At 38.8% G+C, this 14,299-nt stretch overlaps 1 protein-coding gene across 1 annotated transcript in view; it reads left to right on the plus strand.

The window, feature by feature from the left end:
* Window positions 1-14,299, plus strand: part of TUBGCP3 (tubulin, gamma complex associated protein 3) — a gene marked incomplete at its 5' end in the record, with an annotated part of 36,710 nt that overhangs the window by 5,225 nt on the left and 17,186 nt on the right. Inside the window, 5 exons of the mRNA XM_010150205.1 lie at window positions 1,203-1,375; window positions 3,946-4,064; window positions 7,196-7,321; window positions 10,814-10,882; window positions 13,572-13,704. Coding sequence (XP_010148507.1) covers window positions 1,203-1,375; window positions 3,946-4,064; window positions 7,196-7,321; window positions 10,814-10,882; window positions 13,572-13,704 — 620 coding nt within the window. The remainder of the gene's footprint in view (window positions 1-1,202; window positions 1,376-3,945; window positions 4,065-7,195; window positions 7,322-10,813; window positions 10,883-13,571; window positions 13,705-14,299) is intronic.

A 14,299-nucleotide genomic window follows, 5' to 3' on the forward strand; every position in this document is an offset into this window, starting at 1 on the left:
GGGAGGTTATTTTGCATATCTGCTTGCTTAAAAATATCAGCAGAACCTACCCTGTTCATAACATTTTTGATGTGACCTGTTCAATTTTACAGCAGTTTTATTGCTCTCTTCAGTCCTGTAGTCTGTGAGCTGGGCACCCCAATTAGGTCTGTTGGTGAGCTTCCTTCCTCCTGAACTTCTCTTCATACGCATTTCCCTTTCTTTCTGGAGAACATTCTTGAAGTGCTGTAGCCCGAGGTCAGTGTTTTGTTCTAGTTGAGGCGTTACAAGTGCTCAACAGAGCATTCCTGTTCCCTAGCTACAGTCATAGAACATGTGAGCATCCCATGAGTTATGTTGTGGTGGCTGGGAGAGGAAAGGCATTCCTTGGCTTTTTTTACGTGGATATTTGAGTTGCAGTCTTGTTCCAACTCTCCCTGCAGCTGTGCTTTCGCAGCTTTGTGAAATTCTTCTTATTGTTGTTTTTTAATATGTGTATCTTTCCGAATGTTCACATTCAGTTGCAGGAAGGAGGAGGAGGAGTGGCCAGCAGCAAAAATCCCTTCCAAATATTTTCAACTTTATTTTTCATCATCATGATTCAGAAATAATCAGAAAGTTAACTTCTAGTCTTAACGTTTTTCACGTTGGGGTTTGTTGTTGTGAGAAGATTTGACACGTTTGAGAGGGAGGGAAATTGGAGCTTGTCTAGATGTACCTTCCTTGTTCACATCTTCAGGCAGTTGATACAAACGATCCTAAACAGTAAAATATCAGGAAAGTGAACTTTATCCTCTTTCTCTGCTTTAGTTCTTTGGCATGTGACTACAGTTTCATGTAATAACAAAATTTAAATATTTGTTGTTTATTATGACTTTTATTATTATTACTATAGTTTACTTATAATCCATTTCAGTGTATCTATAGAGTTCAGTGTGAACAAAGTCAGTCTTTGATATGAAATCATATTTGTCAGATTTGTACCTCCTTTCTTTTCTGCAGGTTTGTGGTTTTGGGGGGCCTTTTTTTGAAAGCGTAGGCTTATCAGAAGCAATAAATTGCTATTGTGTTCTGTGCCCTAAACACCTCCCCCACCCCCAGCAGCACATCCACAAAATCCAAACTCAAGCTTGGGGCGTTTTTCGAAATTCTCTTACCCCGAACGAGTTGATGGGTACAGAATCCAAGTTTCTAAAGATGTTTCTTCCTTTTTGTCCTTCTAGACAGTCCTATCAAGCTGCAGGCGTTGGAGATTGCCTCCGTCAGCAGTTAGGGTCACGTCTTGCCTGGACTCTAACCGCAAGCCAGCCTTCCTTACAAAGCGCTACCTCAAAAGGCTTTTCAAACGCTGTCTCCCGTGGCGTGCCAAGGTCAAGGCGAGAAGGGGATACGAGCGGTGAGCAAAGACGCATTTGCTAAAGATAACTTTTTACACTCTTGTCTATATCCTCCATTATTTTTTAATGATTTTGAAGTAGTTTTACAGCACGTTGATTTTTTGGAGGAGTGTTTTTGCTAGAATGTATTCGATGGAACCATAGAAGCGAATATGCAAGACTAGTGTGTTTGTACACAATCTCTTTGGCTGGTTGTTAATTTCTGTTTGCAGTGATTGGTTTGATAATGTGTTTTGGTCTTCTTAAAAGACTGACTTCATAGCAGTGTTTGTAAGAATCAAGTAATTGTGGCTTGCAAGTAATGATCACGCTTATGATGATCAGAAGATGCTACTGCTTCTAGAAAGTCAGAAGGAGAGGTGAAGAAACAGAACTTGTTGAAATAGATTAATCCATTTTTGATTCTGTCTTCTAAGATCTGGAAACATGCACTGGAACATAGAGCTCTTAAAACCATTTTTTTAAATCAGCACACTGTTTACAGTGGTTGTGTTTAGAGCAAATGGCATAAAATATTGTCGATAAAATAAAAAATAGATAAATATTACTAATTTATTTCTGTGATTAAGCATCTCTAAATTTGGAGCTGATGCCTAGAGGATCTATTCTGCATTTACGCCCGTGTAACTAAGGAGAAATTATTTAACAAATGATTTCTGTGGTAATTGTGTAAGTTTCTACCCACCCTACTTTAACAGTAAAAAGTGGGAGTCTTCTCTGAATAAGAGAGCTAATGGCAGATGTTGTCATCCTACAGTGCTGTTACTCTCTGGCAAAGAAAGATGAGGTATGTGGGTATTGTGTGATATTTTTTTTTAAGAACTTCTATATAAAGAAGCGTGGGTATTTAGAAGCTGAAATATAGTCGGTCTGCCAGCCTGTGCATCTTTATGAGTAAGTGCACAAAGCAACGGCTTGTAGACCAGAGTTGTACTGGTATATCTGAGGGCAGCATTTGGCATTTAGAACCTAAATAACAGTACTGTTCATGTGCATATATGTATCTATATATCTACATTATACATATATTATGAGTATACATTATTTTTATATGCATAATAGATTTAATATATATAAGTATAGAAAAAAGATATGAAAATAAATAAAGTGTAGCACTGCCTCTTATTTTTGTTGTACTAATTGCCGTGAAGAGTAGAACAGACTTGTTTCATTCAGTCAGCCACCAGCTGTGACTCAGTTCTTATGTGAAATGGGTATAAGGATTGAGAGTTGTCTTAAATGTAGTCACTGGTTGATGTAGAAATAGAGCTGCATTCAGAATATAAAAGGCTATTGTCCAGAAGATACATTTCTCTGAAAATGAAATTATTGTAACTGATTAAAAGGGTGGGTTTTTTTTCTTCTAAAGTTGGTTGCTGTTAATTGGAGTTTTCTTACTGCTACCCTTGCAGAGACAGTATATTCAGGAGCATTGTATGGCTGGTATTAATACCTGTTGTATTATTTACCAGTTAAAGAAACGTGCACTTGAATCTCCTACCATTTCACTAGGAGTTCCTAAAAAGGACTAGCTACTGTCATGCACATCTTAGTATTATGAGGGGGGTCTGAATTTTAAATAGCACCTTGAGGTGATGGCTGCTTTTGCCAAAATAGGGATAGATTTATTTTTTGTTCGTTTTGCTCTGGGAAAGTGGATTGTGTGAGAGGCAAACTGATAGGAGTGAGAATCAAATCTGGGAGAAGCATGTTGTAGCGTCTCAATTTCTGGGTAGTCATTGAAATTTTCTTGTTCTTGATATGCTAAATGAAGTTAAAAAAAGGCAAATGGTGGTGTTTTGCCTGTAAAAGGTGGGAGTAGTTGCAGTGGCCTGCACAGCACCTTTTTCAGTCTGCTGTTTCCTTTAAATCAGTAGCTACCCTAAATCTCAAACATAATCTAACCTCTAACTAGGGATAGGAGCCAGAAGCAAACTGCGTGCTGCAGTGGCAAAACCTTTGCTAAATCAAAGGCATAGCTGTCTTCAGAAACAGTATTCACACTCTTCTGGTTTTGTCTGGTTTTGATCGGTCTTTTCACTGAGCAGTGGCATATGTGATTGAAAGCCAGTTTTAAACAAGCAGCTCTTCCTTCTGGATTAACTGTTTTCCTAGCTGAATGTGGAAGAGATTATTCTGTAAATCTCATTTAACAACTCCAGCTGTTTGTTTGAAGAAAGGTGAAGTTATTACGATGCTTGCCTCAGAACTCGCACTGGTGATTGTATCAGCAGAGATAACAAGTTTAAGAATTGGCTGAAGTGTTGGTTAAAACATAGCATGGCTGAAGTGTTGGTTAAAACATAGCATGCCCTGTGTCATACAAGCTGACCTGCTCCGAGAGAATCCCAGGTATCAGTGGAGGCAGGTAAAGGGAATTCTTGTCTTTCTTATCAGGTTGTTAAGAGGACTTAAAACATTTCTTTACAGGTTACAAATACAGGCTTTCACTCTTTTTTTTTTTTTTTTTTGTTTAGGCCTCTAAATAACTTTTTGAAGTTATAATCAAAACTAATTGTCCAAACAAATCTAAATACTGGTTGTGGTTTGTTTGTTTTTTTCTTTCTAGGCTCTGTTGAAATAACCGAAGCAAACCTTGTAAGAGATGTTTTGTATGTCTTCCAGGGAATAGATGGCAAAAACATCAAAATGTGCAATTCTGAAAATTGCTATAAAGTGGAGGGAAAGGTACTGTATGGCGACTTGAAAAATATGTTTAAAAAGCTAAAATATTATCAGAAGTCTTTACACACACACCCTTTTTTTTAATACTACAGAGTAGTTTCAACAGTACTAATTTAAAATTGATTGGGTGGATTATGTCCCAGAAGGAAACGGTAGCATTTCACAAGATGTGAACAGACTCCCAACTATTAAGTCCGTACAAAAACTCCTAAACTACAGCTTAATTTGAGGATTTGTGTCATCATTTCCCCTCCTTAGTGTATAAGAATGAGTATAAAGCAGCTGCAGGCTTTTGACCACGTTATTATTGGATTAACAGCCGGAGATGTGGCATGGATGCCAGCCACTTGATTTTACGGGCTTGATTACAACTTAAAAGTGATCAGATGGGATCACACAGATCACCCCAGAAAGGACTGGTGATACAGCTGAAGAAAGTGTGTCAACTCCTGTTATTGATAGGAAATCCAGGTGATAGCAATTTGAAGGAAGGTATCAAATAGGAGGCAGAGGAACAGGAGACAAGCCTGAAAGAGGGGAGGTCTGGCTTTAAGGTAGTGAGATGTTAAGCGTATCTGGGGGAAAAAACCCAAGGTGGAGATTGGGTCAGGTGTGCAAAGAAATGGTGCTAACTGCTTAAGCATCTTCACCCTAGTCAGTATTTAGACAGTACTGCATCACAGGTCAGTTTGAGCTTGCTAAAGGGTTTTCATGTTCTTGTTCAAATGGAAAGAGAGTGCTCCCAATTTTCATTTGTATTAAGAACTTTATACTGTGACATCATGGCATAGTCCTGAAAAGGTAGGGAATTGATTTTTGGGCCATTTCATGTGCCAAGAGTGCAGTAGTCTTATCTTAATGCTGATGATAACTGAACTTTTTTTTTCTTCTTCATAATAATAGCAAAAAGTGAAATGTATAATTGTTCCCTCTGTAACTTTACAATGACATTTAGGACTGCTTAGTGGACAGAAAAATAGAAAACCTAAATCTTGTGAAATCAGTTAAATCTTGTTAATGAACAGATTCTTAAGGATGTCATCTTCTGCACCCTTTGATGCTGCAGGGTTTGTGCTTCCTCAACACCTGCACTGAGTTAATTATGTTCCATATGTAAGTTAAATTATGTATGGCAAAGGAAAGGTAGCATGATAGACCTTTCCAGAGGAACGTGGGAGAAACTTAATTGGTGATTGGAAAATGGCACTGTGGATTTCAGTGGTTTTCTGTGTAGTTTTCATATCAAATAAGTTAGTTTGAGGTGAAAACCTGGTTTAGTTTGAACCTCAAATTCTGTTAATGCTGGAAGTTTGATTATTCAGATGGTTTGTGGTCAGTAATGCTTTTTCCTGAGAACTTTGTGTCTGCAGTTATTTTTGTGAAGTCAGTTGTCTTCCATCCTTCTTCCTTACTGGCACTGGTACTGAGCTACTGGGCCCAGCGGAGATGAAATTATTTGACACAGCTGGAAAGTTTTTTGATGAGCAAGGAATGACCAAGATCATAGCTTCTCTAGCTGTGTTAGGCAAAAAAGTAGTCAATGTAGCATGTAGTTTTCCCTCAGGTGCACAAAGAAAATGTCATTGCACACAGTCTGTTGGTTTTTTTTTTTTTCCCAGAAAGAAACACACTTTCCAAGCTGTTGTTACTGTCTGAATGTTTTCTAATGTCAACATTAATATGAGGTTTTTTGGTGACATTCAGCACGGTATAAGCTAGCAGCTTCTGATTCGATCTGAGAGATACAAATGCAATAACACTAAGCCAATTTTGCTTGTTCCTCATTTGATTCCAGCGGATGTGTATTGTACTTACCGCTTGCCAAGCGCTCTGTAGTCGCAGAATTCTAAATAGTTCTTATGTCATCTCCTTGGTTTTAGCTGCAGGCAGAGGTTCTGTGTCAAGTCATGCTTCTTTGAGCTAGAGTTCACCCTCTAGAAGTTGTTCAGGAAGTTAAAGCTGTGCACCTATAGCTGCAAGAGGGCCAGGGACTGAACTTTGGTCTTACAACCGAGTGCTGCTGCCTGTTTCAAGCTCACGCTGCTGTGGCTAACACACTGGGTCGCTGATTTTTGTCTTGGGGATTGGCTGTGCTGCTAACTAAAAGACTTAATGAATGAGCTTAATTTCTAGTTCTGTGTCAATCCATTTAGCTTGTGAGAGCACTTCCTTGCTTTGGTTTGGACTGTTCAACTGGCTCCCCAAGTTAAAATTGTCTGCAGAGTTGGGATAAGGCCAATTGCTGTGGGCAACAGTCAGTCTCTGCCTCTTGACCTAACATACCAGTCAGAATGTTTGGGTTTTTGTCCAATAAAATTTTGAAAATTTGCTGAATGTGACGAAACATGGTAGAAGCAAAGCTCAAGTAGGAACAAGAGGAGCAGTGTCTTAGGTGTTGGTAATTTAAAGGAAGAATGTGCTGATTCAGATGAAAACAGTAGTAGTAGTTCAGTAGGGTGCTGGGACTAAGGCAGGCTTGCAGGATGAAGTGAGATGCCTGGTATAAGAAAAGTAGAAACAGACTCAGAGGGGCACATGATTAATAAGCTTATTAAAGCTCTTACTAGTTCATCCAAATTTAACTTGGAATTTGGATTCTGGAAGTTTTTCTTTCTGATATCTAGCCTGACATTGGGTTGTTTGCCTTCTTTTAAAGGTTTGTTACACATGTGGTAGTAAGTAATTACTGTGTAGGTTTCTTCATTAGTTTCAGTCATTGACTCCTCTCCTAGAGCTCTAATATTTTCAGTTTGGTTGATTGTCAGGATAAGATGAAGTGTGATTCCACATCACAAAATTTCAAATTCTTTCCTCTTTTCTGAAAACATTTTGTTGCTGCCATAATTGCCAAATGTTAAGAAGAGTGTATGAATACTGTTACATTAAGATTTCTAAAAGGAAAGGTCACAAAGTTGCCAGTAGTTTGTTGCTGCTGCCCTTTCAAGTCTTAGGTGTATAAAATGTTAATTACGTGGTTGTCTGCTTTTTTGCCACTATCTCCGCTGTAGAATGTAAAATGATTATTTCCTGAACTGGCTTGTTTTATGTGAGAAAGAGGGGCTTTCGTGAAGAAACAAGTATTGGCATAGTAGATTTGGCTTAATTGCAAGTTATTGTTTCTGTTAAATTTGTAGGTGAGCTTGTCCAAATCTCTCAGAGATACTACGAGTAGACTTGCAGAGTTGGGATGGCTACATAATAAAATAAGAAAATACACAGACCAGAGGAGCTTGGATCGTGCGTTTGGACTTGTGGGACAGGTAGGTCAGCGAAAAAAGTTGATTTCGCTACAATATTTTGGTCTTGTTTCCCTTAGAAACTACTGAGTAAATTGAAGTACTAGAATGATGCATAAGCTTTGGAGCTTGGATCATTGATTTACTCCTTTTATCGGCTGCCACTTAGGTATGGGTGACAGTCTGAAGGCAAGGGAAAGGCATTTGCTTTTGCTGGTTGTCAGGAGTTGCCCTCCTTGTTTGTAGCTGGAAAGTGTCATGCATAGATTCCTTTTTCTTAATTTTTTTTTTTAATATTTTTTTAAGTGTTCATGCATGTTTATAAACAAAAACGTCACTGAAACAGGATGGTGGCATCGAGCTCATCAGTCAGCAGTTCATTTGCTAGTGACTTATGCAGGAGACACTCTTGTCAGCTAATGTTGATATTTGTGTGTTAATACTGCACTAACTTACATAAAACGCAAATACCCCTTAATCTTCTGCCCTTTCTTTTGAATACGACTTCAAAAGAATATTAATTTTTTGTTTTCATAGGTTTCATCATCATGGTTTGTAGCCTACAGTAACTTCACAGCTGCTGTAATACCCAAAACCACATTTACTGCTAAGGCATTCCCGTTTCCTCTCACTTGCTCCCTCTGTAAAACTGGATACTATCCCTTCTGAGCCGACAGAAATGTTATCCTTGCCTCTAGCCATAACATCCTACCCAAACTGCCAAGAAATTGAAGTGCTTCTCCCTTCAATCTAATTTTTCTTTAAGAGGTCAGTAGAGACACCGTAGTGCTTCCTACTTTTCTGATGTTTTATTCTGTTCCCTTCTGTCTCTTATTCTAAGTAACCCTTTCAGTTACCTATATAAATAATTTATTTTTCTAGTGATCCAATGTTGATTTCCATGGTTTATATGGTAGTGCTACTGTATATGCATTTTCTTCAGGCTCTCCCCATTATATCAGGGTGAAGTTTCTTTATCTAGTAGCTTTCCTGCTTACGCTTAATTTTCCTGTCTCTGGCTTCAATCTTCAGGTTTACAGCAAGGGGAGAACCGTAATTGTTCAGTGAATTTAAATGTGCAGTATCTTACCTGCCATCTGCAGTTTCCAGATCCTGGGCAGAAAGCTGTGCAGTCAGTTAGCTGAATCTGCATAGCTGTAATGCTGTTAATTTTGTTTGAGGCAAGCACTCATATATGTATTTCTAGAACATAAGTGTACAGGTAAAAACATATTCTACTCCTGCTGTCGGTATCTGGGGAAGAAAAAAAAAAAAAGAGAGTATATACCGTTGCTCTTTGTGGCTTTTGTAGCTGGCAGTTTCAGGTGCTGCACGCTGTGCATTAAGAATTTAGCACAAGAATATGTCCTGCATTCTAAAACATCTTTTGCTAAACGTTTAAAAAGAATGCTTGTGCGAACCCCTGTATAAGCCGCACGTAGGGTAGGATGTCTGCCACCTCTTTATGATGATTCTGCTGGCTGCTTTTACCCCGCAAAATGTCAGTATTGGCAGTTATTAGGAGCAGAGATAGGAGAGTATACTACATTTCAACATTACAGTCTTCTGCTTTTGCTGCTTAGTATCTAAGTTCTAATTTGCCCTCAGAAAGCAAGAAGAACAATCAGCAGTGAAATGTAACTTGCCCTATGTTACAACATTTTGCCCATTTAGATCCAGCTGAGGTAGTGGGCATTTAAATTTTTTTCTCTTGAACAAGCATTCTGTTTCCTTCCTGAATTTTCTTTTGCTGTAGACCAAATCAAAATTCTAGGATAATGTCCAGTTTTCAGTAACAGTTTGGGAAACAAAAGTCTGTAGTCTGTGATGCAGGAATTAGCACTGGATTTAAATTTTAACTTCTAAAGCTTCTCTGGGAAGTTGATGGCCAGTTAGATCCTAAATCCTTTTGGCTACTAAAGTAATTGATTGCTGTTCTTGCTTTCTGAGCAGAAGTGTAGTGCCTTTGAATGTTTTCTTGGAGGCTCTACTCTGCCCTCTTGGCAAGTGCTACTTTAATAGGTTCAAAAATGTACTGAAGAAGCAAGTGAGAAGAAATGAAAAGTGGATTTCTTTTTGCCCTTCAGTATCTTCTCGAATAAAATGAATTTCAAATTACTTTCTAATTTATAACGTTGAGTAGAAGAAAGGAGCCCTCTTTCCTTATAAAGGATACAATGGCAAGATTAATGATTTTTTTTTTCCTAGGCTTCTTAGCCTTTTAGCAGGAAAGAAGATTTATTTTCTCCTTGTGCTTGTAGTAATGGTTTCTTCCTTGTACATACTCTAGTGAATAAATAGTTTACTTTAAGCTCTTGGGTTCTTTTTGTGAGATGTTCCTTACTTCCAAATTACTTTCACTGTGATGATTTCAAAAGGGGTCGAGCGGAAGGTCCTGGGGAATTTCCTATTAAAAAAATAATCCATTAAAATATATATAATTCATTGAGAATTGCTTAAGAAATGAGTTCTGAAGAATTTGTGTGTGTGCTCGTTAAGTCCTCTTCAAAAAAACCCAAACAAATAAAGAAAAGTTTAAAACCCCAGAAAGTGCTTAAAGTCCAAAATTTTCAACCCAGTCCAAAACTAATGAGTCATATTTTTAATTCTGCTTTAGAAAATGTGTTGCAGGATTTTTTTTAGTGTGGATGTTAGGTTAAGAACATTACAAAAACAAAGCAAAACCCCAGGACCCCAAACTGTGGAAAACTATCTGTTACTAAATAAGTATTCTTTTGGGAATTGTCTTATTTTAAAATGTACTTTCATTTATTTATCTTTAAGCAACCCAAAGTAGCTGTGCTTAAAATTGTTTCAGAAAGAAGAATCTTTGCTGTAGTTCAGGCCTGTTCACTTCTGCACATTTTATAGATTTCTTGGGATATATGTAGTGTTACTCATTTTTTCCATGTCAAGTGAAGCATCACACACAACTGTCAATTGATAAAAGGCCAAAGATTTAGAGCACTCAATCCACCAGCACCTAGTGGGAGTGTTCTTTTATGGGCATTTGTTTTCTTGTTCATGTCATATAGTCTATACTGTAAATAGAATGATGGTCACCTAGCTTCTGTGCTCTGTTATTAGACACCTTCCTGAAATTGAAAATATTAATTTACTGCATACTGTATTTTACATAATTATTAAAGAAAATTTCTCCTGGGTCATGTTATGATTTGCACATCCCTATAGTAATTATTAATGTCTTTCTCAAGATGATATATCACTTGTCAGAGTTTAATCTGTTGCTAGAATTAAGACGTCAAGAAACATAAAGTCACTTGACAATGTGTGTATGTTCTTGGAGAAGGTCTGTGCGTCTTATGGAAGCACTTAGGTGTTGGCTAGTTTTCTAAGGCTCGGCTTTTGTGCTGAAACTTGTAGCTTGATTCCTTTTAGGAAGTTCCAAACAACTAACAGTGTGGTGACAGGATAAAAATGATTCTAGATTAAACCAGAAAGATTTTTCCTGATATTTTTCTTTTCTGTTTCTTTTTTCTCCTCTTTCCATTACAGAGTTTTTGTGCAGCCTTACATCAGGAACTTAAAGAATACTACCGACTGCTGTCTGTTTTACATTCTCAGGTAAGTTAAGTGGTCCTTATTTAACTTTCTTGTTGTTATCTGAATATCTCCTAAAAGATATAGCTAGGTATCCTGTTAGAAAGGGAAGGATGTACAGTAGTTTCTATTGGTAGTGGACATGATTCTCTGTAGCTTGTACATTTTTTACTCTTTGGATATATGTACCAATGAATAATTTTCTCTTAGAAATTCACTGTTATATGGTGTATTATATAAATAAGGAATATAATGTCTGTTTCTCATCCCCTGTCCCTTTTTTTTGCATCCTTTTGGTCAGTTTCATCTTGTGTGATATCTTTATCGTTCAGATCCCAAACAGCACCATGCATCTTTGAAGGGAGGGAAAAAACTCTCTTCCTCTATTTCAAGCAATGCATGATTCAGCAGTTAGTAACAACACTGTTACATTACAGACGCTTTACATTACACGATGTTAAGTTTTGCTGCATTAGCAGACTCCGGTTTCTCAGAATGTCCCTCAGCACATCACTGAAGGGGATCCCAGAGGATTTTCAAGAAGCCTATGGCACGATTTCTTCCTAAACACTGTGAAAGAAAGGAAGGAGACCCAAGAGTGGAGGAGGGATTCTCTTCTGACTTGAAGGGTGGGAAGCACAATGTTGCGTTGCAGGGTGGAGAGACATCGGTAGTGCGTGCCAAGGATAGGTGCTGGCACTGGTTTTAGTTGATGAGAAGGTAAGGCAGGGTGAGATCTCCCAGTCTGCCAGTGAAAGCTTGCTGTTCTCTGGATGCTCTGTCCATGGCAAGGAGCAGCACGGAACAGGGTGTGTGAGCAAATAGGTGCTGGGCAACCCCAGTGTGGGAAGTAAAAGGTATTTTATCTAGAGGAAAGCTAGTCTAATTAATGCATACTTCCTCAGTTCTGAACTTAGCATCAGCACACCCAGTTTGGGAGAAACCTCAGTATCCTTGAAGTGATTGTCTGCATTGCTGGACTTGGTGTGCATTTGGCCACTCAGAATAAGGCAGTGTGACACCAAAGTGCAGTCCTGATGGCAGCCCCTCCAAGGCTGGGGAGGTAGAGGCTAAGGGGGCAGAAAGTCAGCTAAAAACCCTTAGGAGCGTGGGACAACTGCTGTAGGGGGAAAGGGGAGATGGGCTGAGTCTCTTCAGGCTGCAGAGGAAAAGGCACAGGAGGACTGTGACTGAGGCTTCCAAACTAATGAAGGGTAAGCGAAACACAAGTTGTGGGATTTGGTGAATGGCTACGAGAGGAAAGGAGGCACTTTGAAATTACCAGGTTGGTATAAAACAGGGAAGCATAGCCAACTTGCAAAATTTGTTTCCCTAGGATGTCATGGGAAAAGGCAGTATCAACTGCAGTTGATAGTATCAAAGGCAGTATCAACAAAAGGAGTTATACAAATTCATGGAAGGCAGATGAGTAAACTGCTATTAAAAGGGCTGAGCAAGGCTGTCCTGAACACAGCAGCCGGGGTGCAAGGAGCCTAAGGGGAACGGACTGCAGCGAGGGCTCAGCTTTGCATGCTCTTCTTCTGCAGCACTTCCTTTTGTCAGTACTGGACATAGAGCAGAATAAAAACGTCATCAGGGGGTTCTGCATTGTCTTTCTCTCTGTAACTTCATATTATGTCTTCAGAGCTTCCCCCAAACATGTCTTTTCCTTGCAGACTGTTTTCAGATTGTCAGCCCCCTTAAAAACGCATTTCCATGATGCAAGTGCATAATGCCTTCCCTAAGGACAAAGGGCGGTTCTTGCTCAGATCTCTCTCTCATTATTGCCAATTTCAAACAAAACAAAACAACAAAAAAAGCCGTGGACCCAGGAGCATCCAGACAGAAGCTAATAAATTTAAGTGGCTTTAAGGCTGAGCTTATTGTGGATGAATCTGGTCCTAAGTTTAACTGATACATTGTATTTGGAAAACAATAATCTGCTAGACGTGGAAGCACGGAGTGGATTGGTTGTTGCATACAAGGAACAGAGCTTCTTTTCTAAGAGTTTATCTGCTTGGACTGCCCTAGGACCTTGAGTCTGTATTCTTAGGTTGCATTCCTGTCCTGCTCACTGCATTCTGTACTTGCATGAGATGCAAGTTTCGTTTTCCATCGTGTTGGATATGTGACTGTCGATGTGGACCATCCATTCGTTGTAACAGATTATTCTTAACATAGGTTTTAATGGTTTGGGGTATTTTTTTTCCAGTGGTATTAATTCCTTAATCTTGTTATATGAATAACTTAAGTTCTGATGGCTTCTGGAGGAAGACATTGAACAGAATTTGTCTCATGTTGAACTAAAATAAGCTGGCTGTGTCGTATACCTCCTACGCCTTTCCTTTCCTTTAGATGCTTTTCTTTACTGTTTTCTGAGCATCTGTTTGGCCATTATTTGCTGTCTTTCAGGATTTCTGCTCGCTTTTCCTCTGCTCTTCTCTCTGACTGTCACCTTGCATTCCTTAACTTTATTGGCCTTTATGTTCTGTCTGTCCTGTTTCTACTTGCCTCTGCCCCTTCACCTGCGCTTGATTATTTCTACTTGTGTGGCTTTCAGGTTTTGGCACAATGATTTAAAGAGAGAACGTGTAATACTGGGTATTTGGAGAGTATTACTAAAAAGCTAACTGCAGAACAAAAATTGAAACATCAGTTCTGTTTCGGTTTTGCCAGTTTTGTTCCTTGATATGTCTTTTTCTAATTTGATCAGTTGCAACTGGAAGATGATCAGGGTGTGAATTTGGGACTTGAGAGCAGTTTAACACTTCGCCGTCTTCTCGTCTGGACATATGATCCTAAAATAAGGTTAAAGACCCTTGCAGCACTTGTTGATCACTGTCAAGGTCTGTTTAACATTATTTTTTGTATACCTGGAGAAGCTATGTAACTTTGAGTGGGTGTGCATGCCAAGGTGGATATCAATTATATTACTGTTACTTTTTTTTTAGAAAATTTTAAGTAGCTAATCCAAAGGATTCTCTCTTACTGTTTAAGCAAAAAGCTGACAAATTTATAGTACTGTTTTGATACACGTACACTTTTTTGCTTTTTTAAAAACCTAGAACGTGCTTGAGAAATGCTTCAGATTTTAAGCGTGCACGTTTCATGCTCTTTTCAATTACTCAGTTTTAGTCCTCCTTCAGAGAATGTTACACTGTGGAAAAAAAAGCACTAGTACACTATGAAATGGTTGGCTTAGTGTCTCCCCTCTATATAAGTATTATGCTATTCTTCTATATGTGATCGTAGAATCATAGAATGGTTTGGGCTGGAAGGGACCTTAAAGACCATCTAGTGCCAACCCCCCTGCCATTTGCCAGGGACACCTTCCACTAGGTCAGGTTGCTCAAAGCCTCATCCAGCCTGGCCTTGAACACTTCCAGGGATGGGGCATCCACAGCTTCTCTGGGCAACCTGTTCCAGTGCCTCACCACCCTC

Source organism: Eurypyga helias, unplaced genomic scaffold (genome assembly GCF_000690775.1).
Source record: "Eurypyga helias isolate BGI_N326 unplaced genomic scaffold, ASM69077v1 scaffold4694, whole genome shotgun sequence".
Classification (NCBI taxonomy): Eukaryota; Metazoa; Chordata; class Aves; order Eurypygiformes; family Eurypygidae; genus Eurypyga; species Eurypyga helias.